The 16,665-nt window shown below is 32.0% G+C and overlaps 1 protein-coding gene across 10 annotated transcripts in view; it reads right to left on the reverse strand.

Moving 5' to 3' along the window:
- Positions 1-16,665, reverse strand: part of PRKACB (protein kinase, cAMP-dependent, catalytic, beta) — a 93,992-nt gene that overhangs the window by 54,560 nt on the left and 22,767 nt on the right. For 2 of the 10 annotated variants that reach the window (XM_011956134.1, XM_011956141.1), the window contains exons 1-5: positions 14,349-14,722; positions 6,019-6,042; positions 4,278-4,301; positions 3,524-3,532; positions 116-177 (exon numbers count right to left, since the gene is read on the reverse strand). In XM_011956134.1, coding sequence (XP_011811524.1) covers positions 116-177; positions 3,524-3,532; positions 4,278-4,301; positions 6,019-6,042; positions 14,349-14,355 — 126 coding nt within the window. In that variant the 5' untranslated portion in view covers positions 14,356-14,722. Of the gene's footprint in view, positions 1-115; positions 178-3,523; positions 3,533-4,277; positions 4,302-6,018; positions 6,043-14,348; positions 14,723-14,939; positions 15,327-16,665 lie in introns of those variants that run through there. The other 8 variants (XM_011956137.1, XM_011956142.1, XM_011956132.1 and 5 more) reach the window with 6 other exon arrangements.

Here is a 16,665-nt window from a genome sequence, read left to right on the forward strand (position 1 = left end):
GTTTACTAACACCACATGAAAATTAAAATTTCTGAAATAATACATTTCTTAGGCAAGAATCATGATTTTATTAACACAAAGTTTTTAATTGTAGAAAAATCTAAATATTCCTTACCTGAGTTGGATTCTCCCATTTTTTCAAAAAGTCTTCTTTGGCTTTGGCTAGAAACTCTTTCACTGAAAATATACATATAAAAACAAATTTATCTTGTAAGAATATTTACATTATGTATAAGAATATTTATATTGCATATATTTTCTTGCTTAAAAAAGACATGTAATCTATTGTAATAAAATGTATATTTATCACCATGATACATTAAAGAGCTATTTAGTATCTCTAAGAACCTTCTCAAATCTCTAAGATTCTCTAATATTGTTCTATAAGGAAACCACTTTGATAATTTAAAATGTCATAACAAAAATTCTGTTCCTGAAAACATAGCAGAAAGTAATGTAACAATGTCAGAAATTAATTTACGACAAAATAGTGACTGTAAAAAGGCCATCAGTGATATTAACAGAGCCTTTAGATACAAGAATTTAAAACATCTGGAGAACATTAATCTACTGATTTGTGGAATTTCAAAAATAGTTGATTTTGATAAAGAGTTGTTTTCAGGTGTAAGGATTTATGTTCTGTATTAGATTTGTATTCTCTTTACTAATGGCAAAGGGAAAAAATAAAAGCACAGACTAGCACATAAAGGACACCAACAAAGACTTAAAAACAGAACAAAACATCAACAACAAAAAATCCAGTTTAACAATCTTATTCTAAATTTGCAGCATAAACTAAATGAATACTCAATTTAAAATGTAAACTAAAGTAAAGCAATTCAAAACCAAATATTTATATATTGATTAATAATGTACGTATAAAACAGCCACATTATTTTATAGAGCTATGGTTTGAAGTTTTAAATTTGTAAATTGAAGGATGAACCAGTTAAAAGTTTCCCCATTTTCAAAAGCTATCTTAGAAAACAACTTCAGGTGTTTAAAAACAAATAGGAAAAATATTCCAAAGAGATAAAATAGCATTAACAAAATGTATTGTTGTTCATATCTTTAGGTATAAGAATAAAACCTGACTATACTAGTGAAGGGCTCACAGATTCTTTAAGATTCCCAGTGATACAGTAGTACTGAAGTGAGATAGGTACCTATTTTAAAACATACTTTATTTTTCCTCCTTTATAAATGTCATACCAATGTCATACCTTTGGGAAAACACCGTTACTAACCAAAAAGGCTTTTGGCATTTTAAATGTTTTGAGATTTCAAAATGATGATGACAGGCACCAAGAGCAGACATTAGTTTTTAAGTAACATTAGAGTATGAATCTCTAAAGACATTATTTTAGTACTTTCTATAAACTATCCTTTGTATTTTACTGTAAAATACTCTCAGAATGCCTATTTTAGAAAAACTGAGAAAAATAATTTTTAAACTTAGAACTTTCCCATTGTAGGAAAATCTCATGCACTTAAACAATGAATCAAAGAATTTCACCTAATCATCCAAATATAATGTAATTCTTCCTCAGGGGTGGATTAAGGGTGGCAAATTTTTCTCTTTTCTTTTTATTACTTAAGACTGGATCTTGCTCTGTCACTCAGGCTGGAGTACAGTGGCATGATCACAGTCCACCAGAGCCTAGACTACTAGGCTCAAGCAATCCTTCTGCCTCAGCCACCTGAGAAGCTGGGACTACAGATGTGCATCACCATGCCTGGCTAATTTTCTTATTTTTGGTAGAGACGAGGGTCTCACTGTGCTGCTCAGGCTTGTACTGAACTTTTGAGCTCAAGTTGAACTTTCTGGCTCAGCCTCCCAAAGTGCTAGGATTACAGGTGTGAGTCACTGTGCCCGGCCAAATAGTTATTTTTTCTTGAAATTTAGGATGGTTCAAGTCATCCTTGCTTCTAAAAATTAAAGTGCTAGTTACAAAAGCAAAAGAGTAGTTTTACAGGTAAGATTTTCTTTTTTTCACATGGAGCAGACATATCTGCACATGGCATTCACTTGAACATGATGGCTATAAATTAAATTAAAAACAATTTATTGCAACATGCACTGTGGCATTTAAGAAAAAACAACTTGTGATTCCCAAAATATACCTCTTGTTTCTTCTGAAAAATATTTTTAGTTATCTTTTATTTATAGAACTTGCACATCAAGTTGCAATATAAACTCTCCAGATGCCTACATGAGTATAAATAATTTAGAGACAAAGAAAAGAGTCAGGGAAGGTAAAAAAAACAACCTTAACATCCTGTTTCAGCTTCTCCTGTCACTTTATGCTAAGTGGATCTGGAGTTAAGAAAAAAGTAACTGATCAAAGGAAGGACTGACAGTATTTGTCAAAGATGGTAAGTTGAAAAAAATTTCTTTTCCCTGCCTGGTGATAAGCTAAAAGAAAAATTTCAGGTATTATTTAATTTTATTCACTAATAGAATATGCAAGACATTCTTTAAAATATTCTCTGTACTCATCAATGTTCCTGAGTTTACTGTCAAATAATACTGTAGAGAGTAAGTAAACGTTTTTATAAAGGTCTTATGTGAAAATTATCAGAAATGAGTATTAATCAAATATATTACATTTTGTGAATTACTTCAACATATAAAGGGATTGTCTTTTTGAGTACATTAAAGGATGGGCACTAAGTATGATGTTATTAAATAGTTCCATGAGGAAAACCTGTTCCTGAAACATTTTTTCTCATATAACAGTATCTACACATACGAAATCTCTAGTTTTTATGTGTACTATGTAGGTGCAAAGATGAACATAGTTAATCTTTGTAAAAATATAAGTTAATCAAAATACATATCTTTTAATAACAAATCTACCAAAAATAAAATATTTCACAATATATTGGATTATGTGTAACCCTAAAACAAGCAATCTAAAATCACATGTATTTGCTTTGAATTTTATTACGTTTAGATATTGGTGGATGTAGCTTCTAAATGCTTTTCTCTTCTCTGGTAATTTAAATAATTTCTATCCACTGAAATAAAGGGTTGGCAGCTAATTAATAAAATAAGATGTGAGAGAGACAGCCAGATTCAAATACTGCTCTACATTCAACTCAGAATTCCCTATCAAGCATATAGTTTCAAGTTCTCAATTTTTTAGTTTACTTATTGTGTTCTAATATATAAGCCATATCTACATTTAACCATTTAAACTATTATGATGGTTTTGGAGCCTGGCACATCTGAGTTAGAATATTCGCTCTAATACTTCCTAACTGTGTGATCACAGGTACCTATCTCCAAAGCATCTAACAGTGATTAGTAACTCTTCTTAAGAAAAAAATACTTCGAAGAATGATTTTTCTGAAATACATTTTATTCTCTATTGGTAAATAATTGAACAAAGTAGATGTTACAAAAAAGAGGACACACAAAAAATTTATTCCCAAAAGTATACATTTTCAATTATATATCTTTTCTGTTTGTATGATTTAAAGAGTCTATCACATTGCATTCTAAAGGAAATGAGCATACCAAAGGAATCTATATGTTCACCCAAGATTTGTTTGCAGGAACATTCACCCACATTCAAGAGATGAAAAAAAAAGAGAGACAATTTTTATGCATTTTCACAAGTTCATAAAAACACAACTTAGTTCTTATCCCCCCTCAAATTTTTGAATGTATTTAGACATAGAATACAGTTTAAAAATCAGATTTTAAAGTTTATTTTAAACATTAGGAAAACTGACTGAAAATTCACACACAGCATAACTTCATCCCATATAATTCAGATAATTCTACTCTAAGAATGTTTCACTATTAACATTTAACAAATGTATTTATTAGTTTTTTTGGCTGCTGTGTAAGATAAACTAGGTTACTGCATATGATAAAAAGAGTATGTTATTAGTCATAGTATACATTATCCAATTCTTGAGTATCATTCATATTTTGTATTGAGTTTATAAATCTTTCTTCTACTATTTATCTTTCTTTTACTTTATTACTCTTTATTAATCTTTCTTCTACTACCTTGTACATCTTTTACTGTTTCATGGTGCTATAATTATTCTTTCTAAAATAATCACACAAGAAATTGCAATATAAATCATTTACATAGATAAAACCCAACAAAACTAAACAAACTATTTCCTTCATCAATGAAAATATTTTATTAAGTTGATATACTTAAAATGTATAACTTTATAAGGAAAATAAAAACTTGCAAACAATAAATAAAAAATTTTTAAGGTAATATTTGTTTTATTAAAAAGTAATTGCCTACCAGATATTTCTGAAGAGGAGCAAGCTTGTGTCCAAAAAATAAATTAGACAATGATTAAATTATATGAATAACATATTAGCATGAAGTCACCAATACGCTTTTTTTCAGAATATCATATACAGAAATAAAATGTTAATATAGAAATACAATTATTTGATCACCTGTATTCAAATAAGTTATCTTAAAATTAAAGAGTAAAGAAATTAAAATAAGTAACTACTGTTTAGTGCCAAAATCAATAATCTTATTTTCCTTAAAACAACTAACAAAAACTTTAAGTTCTCACAACAATAGTCCTCATAACAACAATATTAAAAAGCAAGTATTGACATACATATCCTGTAACTATTGCAATACCATCTCTGGAGTTCTGTTATTCAGTCAAAATATACTGTAGGAAAGACATTATGCATTATAACACCTGGTTTCTTCCTTCTGAAAGACTTTAGTATTTTTCAGTCATTCCACTTCCTCAGTGCTGGTTTAACAATCCTTTCAACAATATTTATTGAGCACCACTTAGTGGTGTCAGATTCTGAGCTAGACTCTGAATACTACAAAGAATAAACATATTTCCACTGTTAAGGAAATGAGAAGCTTGCATGAATCATCATAATGGAATGTGACAAAGACTACAACAAAGGCAATTATAAGGTGCTGTGAGAGCTGGGAGGGGGAAATTCTTGGACAGTAAGGTAAGGCATAATAGATGACACAGCATTTGTGCTGAATCTTGAAAGATAAAGAACTCCTCTGGCAGATAAAGTTGGGGAAAAAGATCTCCTAGGCTGAGGTGATCTTATATAAATGGCATGGAAGAAGAGCATGGTTTATCCAGGAAACAGCAACTGACTTGTAATAACTGTAGCATTGGGTACATGTAAAACATCAGTGGGAGATGAAGTGCACAGGCAAGCAGGTGCCGAATCAGGGAGATATTTTTTGGCATAGTGATGTGCTTTTCAATGCATGGGTAAAAACAGGAGTAAACTGAGTTAGTTCACAGTTGCTAGATTCTATTTCTCCCTGGAAATAGAAGGCAAGATCTTTTGCTAAGGAAGAGGGGAATCAGATAAAATAATGAGGGATGATGAGAATTAGAGGTCTCAATATGTTAGACCTTGATGGCTATTTTTGTAGGGAATAAGGAACAGGGCTATTAAAAATTTTCTATTAGAGAATGATAAAATATTAGGAACCACAAACAATAATGTGTTTTTAATAGTGTCATTTTTGTAATAACAGTTTAAAAATTTGTTACTGAGAAGATAATAATTCATGTTCCTTCTACTGTCTTTGTCATTATTTTCATCTCTCTCCTTTACCATAATAAAAGTATTATTCTATTTAATAATTATTTAGTGTATGCCAGAAAGAACAAAACGGGATGGAAACTAAGGTAGGTTACCTATGCAAATACCAAGTTCTATCATTAAATAACAGAAGAGAACAATTTCTTCCAAAATCTTGCCAAAATCTCTGGAAAGTGTAAATCTAGGGGAATGCATTAGTCTGTCTTCTTCCACCCCTATTCAAACATCTACCTCTTTAGAGCTCTATTTGGTATTTCTAAAAATACTCTCCCCCTCCCCACATACGTACACACTAAAAATATTTTCAGTAAACGGAACTATAAAAACTCATACAAAATATTCTAATTGCCACAAAATATCTCATAAAAATTTAGCTTATGATAATAATCAAAATAACAGAATTATTCTGTAAAAAAAGGTTTTCCTACCAGATGCATCTGATGATTTGCGTGCTTGATCAAAAAGAATAAACAGAGATTAAATAACATATAAAATAACATACCTACAAGAAATTACCCATCTATACATGTTTGCTACTGTACTGCACATAGAAATAGAATGATATAACAATTGAATATACATACCAAAAATGTTTTATATAAGGATTACAAGAAATTCTTTGGATATCCTTTTTTTAAAACCAACCAAAACTTTTCTCTGGAAATGTGTTAATACATTATCATCTTCTATCCTTTGCAGCTGAAGAATAATTGTGTTCACTTTGCTGAAGGGGCACTTGCCTCATCATATTAAACATACTGATTCAAACTAAATTCACTATAACCTTAAAAATGATAGTGGGTATAAAAAACAACTTTAATACTTCAGTTGTAATTGTACAGTTTATTGGATTGGACTATGCCTACTTTTGATTTCTAAGATGATTAATTAGTCTTTCTATAAAGACTAAAGTCACATATATATGATTATTTGCAAGTTTAATAGGCAATGAAAGTTACACTTCCTATTACAATATTTATTTTACTCTTCTTTCCTCTCTGTGTTTTATTACTTGTTAATTTTTCATCAAGTCTTAAGTACAAGGGAACAGCATAATTGACTGACTCACTAAACTGTGAAAAATAAAAATTTTTATTATAGTTTTATATGGAAAAATATTAACTTTTAATGAGATATATATTTAAATAATCATTCTAATAGAAATACATTAACTTATTTGACTCGCATCTACATGGATAGATGGATACACTATGAATTCACACAGTGTATTCATTCACAACTAATCACATGTACATGCTTTCTCTCCCAACAGCTCTCCATCTGGGGATGTTGTGGATTTTGTAGGCCATCCATGCCATGTTTGACTAGTGATGTTTCCTATATAATTCTGTAATGAAAACTCAAAGTAAATTTATAGTCATAAAACTAATGACCCAGGCAACCTCTGAAATGCTCCTTTAAGTATATTTTACTTCCTTAATTGTTCAATAAAGCTGTTTCCTGTAGGAGTATTATATCTACTACAATCATATGTCAAGGATTTTCCAGAAAGGCCTGAATTGAAATATTTTGTCTTGTTGCCCGACAATATAGAGTTAAGAATGGATTGCTAGATGATAGGGAATGCATAGTATCAACTTTGGCAGTAACAAATGGCTCAATAAATAGTAGCATCAATTTATTGTTCCACCATATCCTTGATGCCCTATATCTACAACAAAATTTGTTAATGTTGGACTTTCCATTTTTTGCTAATCTAACGAGTATAAAAAATAATATCTTATTGTTAAAGATTAGGTAAATATCCCTCGGTAGAATTCTATACATTTTCCCTTAAAGGTCTTATTACACTTTTATTAGATTTATACCTATGTTATTTAGCACTTTGGTTGCTATTGTAAAAGGGAGATTTTAAAAAATTACCTTTTTTGTTTGTTGCTGATGTATAGAACATAGTTGATGTTTATATATTGATTTTTTTATGTCTGGCAATCTTGCCAGACTCTTATCAATTCTGAAATCACATTGGTAGATTCACTGGGGTCTTCTTTGGAACCAATCACAAATCATTTGTGAATAATGACAATTTGGCTCTGTCCATGTTTTTCTTGTTTTACTGCTCGGTTATGACTAACAGTGCAATGATGTACAGAAACAATGGCAGTGGGCATCCTTTTCCTATTCCCAACTTCAGAGAAAATGTATCTAACTAATTTTCTTTTCCTATATTTGACGTGTAAAACTATCCTAGAATCAATACGAATTTAAGAGTGTTTTCTCTTTTTTAATGCACTGGAAAATTTCATACAAGATTGAAATTCTTGTTCTTTGAATGTTTTCTAAAACTTGTATGTAAAACTCTCCAGTCCTAATTTTGTTAAGTTCTGAATAAAGTTTCTGTGATTCAATTTTTAAAATAGATATAGTTCTAATTAGTCCTTTAAAATATTTTTCCATAAACTAATCTTTGATTTTTATGTATCTTTATTTTCTATTCTACCCACTGATCTTTGCTCATGTCTTTACTAGTTTCTTTCTTCTTTTGATTAACCATGTGGCTTTTTAAACTTGTTTTCTTATATCATGAATATCTTTCTTTTTCCTAATTTAAGTACTTAAAATTTAACTCTATATCCACTTTGGCTGCACCTCACAAGTTCTGATACATAGTTATACCTTAAATTTACCAGTTAATTCTTTGTAAGTTATTTAAAACTTTTAAATCTCCAAATGTATATATTTGTGTGATTTTAAAAAGCTTTTTATTACTGATTGAACTTAATTACCTTGTGGTAATTAAGTAATTAAGAATTGATATACTGTAGCCTGTATATCAATTATTTGAAACTTGTTGAATACGTTTAGTCATATGATTAATTTTGTAAGTATTCTACATATTCCTGTGTATTCTTTAATTACTGGGTAAGAATTCTCTATCTATATCTATAAAATTTCTTCTACATAGGTCAATTTTGTTTTGTATATTTTAAGGCTCTGTTAGAATTATATACATTTTTCCCTCTTATATTTATTTTTATGTCACTAATTTAATATAGTAGAGATACGTGATAATTTTACTATGTCTACTGACATTATTAGCAGGTTCTAATCCTGTTGTATCTAAATATCATTTGCAGTATGTGTGTAAGTGTGTGTGTGTGTGTCTATTTTTGTTTCTGAACTGTGAACACAAAGTTCAGTGGGGCTTTATCTGCGAGAAACCTGCAGGTCTTGGTCTGAGGATGTGTCCCAGTACAGGGTTTTGTATTAGCTTCTGCCTGGTACAGAGTATATGTTACAAGCCTGCAACTCTTCTGGTAATGTATTTTATTGGTGGTTCCTAGACCACACAATTAATACAGATTAAAAACTGAAACGTGCTTGAGAGGAGGCAGTTGATTAAAAATTCTCAGGAGAGGCATCCTACACATGCACACACATCCCTCCCCTGCTCCCAGGAACCCAAGCCAAGAAACACAAGCTTCCTTATTTTCTCCTTTTGTCAGTGGAGAGGTTTTACTTTCTAATCTAAGCTTTCACTGAGGTTATGATCCTTGCAGGATCCCGGCTTTATACAGGGTGCTAAGAAATCCTAACCTGCATACATTAAACCACCTGTCTTCCATCTCTGTGAGGCCATTTTAAACGAAAGCCCCATCAAGGTCTAAAAATGTCCTCAGGGCAGTTGAAGTATGCTCCCCCTTACAGCTCTGGTTTTCATTTACTACTTCAATTTTTGCACTTTGGGAATTTATTTTAATTCTAAATTAGAATTCACTTAAAGAGTAAATTCAGGTATTCATTTAAAAGGGCACTTGTTACAGTTTATTCAGCATTTCAAGGTGCTGTTGATCTTCAATAATTTCTGCCTGAAAAGATTTTTAAGTTATCTAGTCTCCAATTTTGAATTTTTTTCTTTATAGGACAAACTTCATGTTAAGATTGTAAGATAAAAAGACATCAGAATGTTTATGGATTTCATTTTTTTATGCTGGAAATTCCAAATACGCACCAGGATATATTTAGATACTGGCATCTTTGTTAATCTTGTCAAAGCACAATGAGGTCTTTCAATTTACAGATTCAGGTTTTTCTTCAACTAACAAATTTTCCTGAATCATATTTTTTGTTATTGCTTCTATTCTATAAATCATATCTGTTCTGTTCTATTGGAATGCTGTCCATCCAATTTGTAAAATTTCTTTTTATTTTCTTTTTAAATTTTTTGTCCTGCTTTTATGTAACATACTTTTCATCTTATAATTTTTATCTTGTCCATTTCCTCTACATTCTATTAGGGTCTATCTGGATAGATCTTCACATTATTAATTTACTTTTCTGCAGTGATTATTCTGCTTTTTACTGTCTCTAATGCAGCTTTATATTCTGAAAATGCCAGGTTTATTTTCTTATAACTTCTCCCTATCACATCATTATGCTTCTTTTCCATTCCTGCCTCTCAGCCAGTAATCTTTTCATTCTAGGTTCTTGTTTTATCTTTGTTTCATGTCTTAGTTCACTAACTCCATACTCACTTAAAATTTTAAGAATTAACACAGATGGAATCTATAACTTTTTGTGTTATACTCTCCTGCACAAATATTTTCTAAATATAAGTTCATTCTCTACCTCTTGAAGATGTGACTTTATCGTTTTATGGTGTATAACCTCTTTTACAGGTTCTGCATTGTTGCTTTTCTTGTTTATTCATTCATGAACAATTATAAGCTTTTCAGAACTTTACAAATGCCCCAAATAAGGTAAGTGTTTTTTCTTTGGCCCTTCTCACTTCCTATTTAGGTGCTGTTAGACTAAATCTTCACATCATTTAGTGTATACATATTTTACATTATCAGTTAAGTAATCCAGTGACCTTCATAAATGGGAAAGTGGCCAGGACTATAGGATTCCTTGCTGGTAGTGATGCCTTCTACATCAGGAAAGAGCCTTCTGTATTTAAAGAGAGGCCACTTTTCAACTTGAAATGGCCTAATACATTCTTGGTTGTCCCACTATAGCTGTTTTAGAATGAAAGTAATGAGCAGTATTGGATCTTCCACTTATTTTCCTCATCCCTCCAAGTTAGTGAGGGTGAAACTACTGTTTATTTCTTTTCCATGAAGTAAAGCTACTCAAATTAAAACTGTTAATTAGACTTTGGAGTCTGATCATCAAAATCTTATACATATTTGGGCAAATAACCATCTTTAATTTCAGAAATGATGTACTGCTTTCCCATTTTTTTTTTCTTATAGGATTTTCAGTCAGAATCCAGAAAGGGAAATTAATGAAGTGTTGGTATTCAAGTCTGTATGGTGTTGTAATTCATAGCAGATTCATGCCTTCTTTTTCAGAGATTTGCCCTCAACTACAGCTGGGCCAGGGTTCTCACCCAGGATTTTGAAATAATGATGCTAGTTATATCAATAAGCACATAAACTAGGAAAGCACATAAACTTTGAAACTTTCAGATGACTAAGTTCCACTTTGCACAAGCATCAGAGAAACCTATTCACTACACAGTGAGGATAATAAAGCAAATACAAGGAAAAAAGTAGACATCATGTGATCTCAGAGAGAAAAACTGAGAAAGGTACTATTATGATTCCAGTCAGCTTTTCAAATCAATTCTCCTCTTTGGGACAGCTCAACTCTACTTTTGCCTTTGAGCTCCACGACATACTCTGCATCCCAATACCTGTATCTTCTTCTGCTTAAGCTTATTTGAGTAAGTTGCTACGTCCTCTAAACAAAAGGGTCTTACAATAGTTTGACTGATTTCTAGAGAGGTTCCTTTAGTATTTCTTTATAGACCTTGTTTGCTTAACAAGAGCAAAAACGTCACAAAAAGGGTTATGAGTAAGAAAAACATTTAGAAAGTGAAGGCTCTTTTCACACTTATGACCAATTTTTTTTAAATACTTGAAAGATAAAGGTACTGACTGGTACAACTTGGTTTCTTAAGCATTTTATATGGCTTTATCCTACAAAGTTGAGGAAGGAACAAGTAAATACTATGGTTACTGTAATTTTTGAACCAAAAAAATCAAAACCCACACTGATATTTTTCATTGGCAATGTAAGGAAAGTGTTCAAGTACGTAAAAATGAATTATATTTAGGTTATCATTAATTCTGTAAGTATTTATTGGGTTCTTTACTGTGTTTGGGATACTGGGGTGACTACTAGAAACATACAATGAATAAGGCACTATCCTTGACTTGAGTTCAACATTTAGAGATTAGAAAGTGACACACAAATTTATAATTTCAATATAATACAATAATTGTTATAGTTTGTAAGTGTGCTTTGGGAGTACAGAGAAATCACCTAATTCTACAGGGTCAGTGTCGGAGATACTAACTGGTTCTCTGAATTTTTATGATAAAGACTATAAATATGGAAAGGTAGCAAGGAATCATATGTAATATAGTATGGCTAGATCAAAACTTGTGAGAGAGATTTTGCAAATAAAACCAGAAAGGTAAGTCATTGATTGCATATGACCTAATAAGGAGTTTAACTTTTATTTTAAAGGCAAAAGGGAATAATTGAAAGTTTTCACGTTAGGTTAAAAAATGGGCATATTTTCATTTTAAAACTTTCAGTGTGGAAAACGGCCTGGAAGATATAAAACTGGAAGCTGGGAGACCAGTGATGCAGTTATTGTAATAGGATTGAGAAGAGATCTAGAAGCCTTCCCAGAGTCAGTAAGACTGGAGAATATTGAGTGATTTCTGATGTAGAATCAATAGAACTTAATGACTGAGTTCATGTCTGAGGGTAAGAAACAAGCCAGAAATGACCAAGGTTTCTGTTTTCACTTCCTGCATGGGCAGTGAGATCATTAACAGATATCAGAGTCAATGAAAATGGAGCAGATTTAGGGATGATAGAAGAAAATCCACTTTTGAACTGACAGGTAATGATTGAAAACGTAGGCATGGATGAGATTTTTTGGAGAGAATGTAGCATCAAAAGAAGGCCAAAGATGGATTCTCAGAGAAAACCAACATTTAATTGGCAAAGGATAAAAGGAAAAGCCTTATAACGAGAAAAGTACCACGTACACAAAAATACCACATGTGTAGTTACAGACTTAGATTAAAAGGCCTAGCACTTGCTTATTTTTACAAATAAAACCACACTTCACTTTTAATTTTCCACATTTTGAAATGGCTAGGGCATTTAACCATTTATGACATGATTAAAATCAGCTGAAATTGGGCAATCTCGACAAAGTCAGAATGCCTAGCTGTGATTACTATGATTACTGTGGTATAAAATGGCTAGAAGAGAAGGCCAATATAATCAAATATATCAAATACTATCTATAATGCATAGCTTTTTAAAGAAAAATAAAGCAATAGTGAAGCAACAACATTTTTCTTCAGCTAAATCCAATCCATCCTGTCCACCAGAATACCACAGTGGTTACCTAAAGATTCTAGATTATATGCCAAATTTTCAAAGAGAAAATATACATTGGCCTGATTCAAATAAAAATATGTATGATAACCAGGTATATTCAGTTTGATATCCATAGAAATCCTAAGGAATGCTATGTTGATTTTGTAATATTAGTTCAAATTTAGAACAGCAGATCAGAAAGATCTATTTCAGTAACAGGAAAACAACGATCCAGTTAATTCTTAATATTTTGCATGTTAAAATGTCCCTTTAATACTTAGTATTATTCTACAAACAAATATATAACAACGTTTAAGATATATTGTACTGCAGCAAGATAAAGAATGTTTATTGATTATAATGAGGTGATCTCCAGTTATGAAAGAAAAGGTTCATCAATCTTGAATTCTATCATTATACAGCAAAAATCCACCTTTTAGTTTCTAAATTCCAATTCCAAATCTTTTAAATGCAAATTATAAGACTGTTATATTATCAGAGAAACCATATTCTACTTCTCCTAAAAATATCTGAATCAAAGGTTAACTTCCAAGCATCTTATTCTTTAGTTAAGCAAAAGATGCTAATGAATTATGCTCTAAGCAAATATTTTTCACTCTAACAACAGGATATCTATTTTTAGCTGCAGGTTTGGCTTGAAGTGACAGCTTTTACCCTGTGATAAACTGCAGTACATACTGTAGTATATTTTCTCAAAAAAATAGTTTTGGAAATATTTAGAAAAAATAAATAACATTACAATAAAAAAGAGACTAGTTGTCACAAGTGTGCTTATTCTAAAAAACGATTTCCCCCAAAAACTGTTTATTAAACATTTTAACAAAACCTACAAAACCAAATACTCTAATTATTTCAGCATTAAATCCTTATTTCTCAATAAATTTTAGGTAAAAACAACCAAGACATCAACAAAATTTTGGCAGCATCTTACTTTCAAGATTACTATTTTAAAAATCTAATAAAAACAATCTAACAAAAATTAGCATTAGGACGACAAAGCTAATCAAAGGAGAGTTAAACTAATTATCTTCAGGATCAGATACTAAAAGAAAATCCTCTCTTATGGTTAGTCTATTTACTAATTTATAACACAATTAATAACAGTGCCCAACAAATACAATAAATCAAACCATAAAGAAAATCAGAAACTGGTTATTGGTATTGATTATTAATAGTGACATTAATTGTTTACAGTTCTTACTGGTTTTTGAAGGCAATTTACTAAAATGCCTAAGTACAAAAGCATCACCGCAAAATATAATCCACAGTAGCTCTGGCTTTATAGCTGTCCCTTTAAAAATATTTTTTCCTCTTATAAATATATTTTTTAAATAAACAGCTGCAGAGTCTCAGAGAGCATACTTACCACTCATGATGAAAACCAACCTTTCCAAAACATATTGCTCAAAACAACAATCCAACAGCAAAGGGAGTTATGCTAATCTCTAGAGGGAGAAGAACCGATGGTGTAAACACACACACTGGAGCACGCAGCACACAGAAAATGAAAAGAGCTTTCTTTTGTTTTAAAAAGAGAAGCCCCTAGAAACAAAGCATAACTGCCTAGCATGAGATATCACTAGTAAACATCAGATTAATGCCAAAGATGTCTATAACTAGATTGAATTTCTTTCAAGCTAGTTATCCCAGCCTCCTTCATATACCACTAGAACAACTCAAAATGGCAGGGAGAAAATGTTCGAACCAGGATGTATAAGATGTTCTCAATTATATCAGCATGAGTTGTTACCACGGCAACATTAGACCAGAATTATCGGTTCACTTGTATCCAAGGCATAGCTTTTCTAAAGCTTCAATCAACCAGATAAATAAAATGCCTTTTTATTTTAGAGCCACATGATTTTAAATTACCATATTCCTTAAATTTAAGCACTAATCTACGCCTTTTATATCTTTCAAAGATATGAAAAAATTGCTGTTTTCTTCAAATACTCACACAATCCCATGTTGAACCTGGCAAGGAGCAAACAGCAGAATGATTGCACCTAAACGTCTTTCAATTACACCAGCTCTTACTGCTAGCTGTGGACCTCGCTGATATTAAAATGCTGTGTGCTGTTGCTAGTGACTATTGGCGATGAATCTTATTGCCCAGATCGCTGATAGCTTTCATTTTTCATGAGCCAGAAAGCTATACTGCAGCACAAATGTTAACCATTTAAACATTCTGTGTTATGGAAGAGACAGGATATAATACTATATACATATATGTATATCTGCATTTTTAAAGGAGAATCATAGAATAACTTATTTGTAAACTTCCATTAAATTCAGCATTACAAACAGTGTCAGATGCCATCCATGTGGTATTCAAAAGAAAATACTACACAAAAAAGTTACTGGCAATTATTGCAGAAATGTAAAATTCCTCATATCAAATAGGACTCAGATGACAGATTGCATAGCAAGGTGGGCTGACTGGGTAGCATGGCGAACAGATTGTTCTGATTACCAGAGATCCAAAATTTGTACCAAAATGGTACAAAGAATCTATAGAATGGTTCCTTGATAAGTAGAACTTCAGCATGTGAACTTGCCATTTTAACAGCTGCCATGTGAGGCAGGACTTTTGGTGATGTGGAAGTAAGTCAGGAAATCTCCCCAAGAAACAACTATGAAGCTGGACAGAATTATCAAAAACAATGATTTCATGGCTCTAGAAATTGAGCAGTCATAAACAACAAATTGAGAAACATTTAATTGTGAGGAACCACTGAACTCTGCCTAAAAACAGTGGGAGTCAGAGATGTTCTTGCCTGGGGCTGCTCCCACTCCTTTATAGCTCAGTCAGGACAGTACTTCTACCAGGGTAGGGCTGGTCATGAAAACTAGCAGCTTCACTTCTGGAAGGGGCTGACACGAGAGGGGGCTGATTTGATTTGGAGTGGAGGCCAAAAAACCCATTAGTGATACTGTCAACGAAGAATGCAAACTGAAAGAAATTAATAAGGAAAGTGCCCAGCTCTACAAGTCTAAGGCTATGGCCCTAGTAGGGCTAAGCAGCACATTGGTGTTATAGCAAGAAACATAACAGGGTAAATTAAGATGAGACAGGCAGACAGAGGTTATGTACATTCACCAGGCTACCCAGTGTGCCCACCTTACTGTATACAATCTGACTGAGAGGTAATGACATGCACAAAGGAGATGAAAGAGGGTCTAGTGGAAAGTTAAAGCTGGTACAGACTTCCAAACGGCCTAAATACTGCACGTGCTCCTCAATTCCTACACAGTTCCATCAGCACTGGCCGGGCCCAGTGTTTGAGTGCAACCTCTGATCAATCATTAAACAACAATTAAGCTACGGAGACACAGGACAATCTCTAGGAAACCAGGTTACAATATAAAAATTAGAATAAGAAAAAAAAAAAAACTAAGCAGAGAAATCAGCAGTCACATATCATGAGGGATATAGATTCCATAGATTAAGACAAAGGAAGTTATTAATAAAAAATAAAACCAACCCTCAGGGAAAAAAATAGTCAAAATCCAGAGCTACTATCACATGTTATTTTAAAAAACACATTTTTGACAAAAACTTGTGTGATCCACAATGAGGAAAAAAAGCAGCGGCCGGGCGCGGTGGCTCAAGCCTGTAATCCCAGCACTTTGGGAGGCCGAGACGGGCGGATCACGAGGTCAGGAGATCGAGACCATCCTGG

The sequence above is a fragment of the Colobus angolensis genome, unplaced genomic scaffold (genome assembly GCF_000951035.1).
Source record: "Colobus angolensis palliatus isolate OR3802 unplaced genomic scaffold, Cang.pa_1.0 Scaffold41, whole genome shotgun sequence".
Classification (NCBI taxonomy): Eukaryota; Metazoa; Chordata; class Mammalia; order Primates; family Cercopithecidae; genus Colobus; species Colobus angolensis.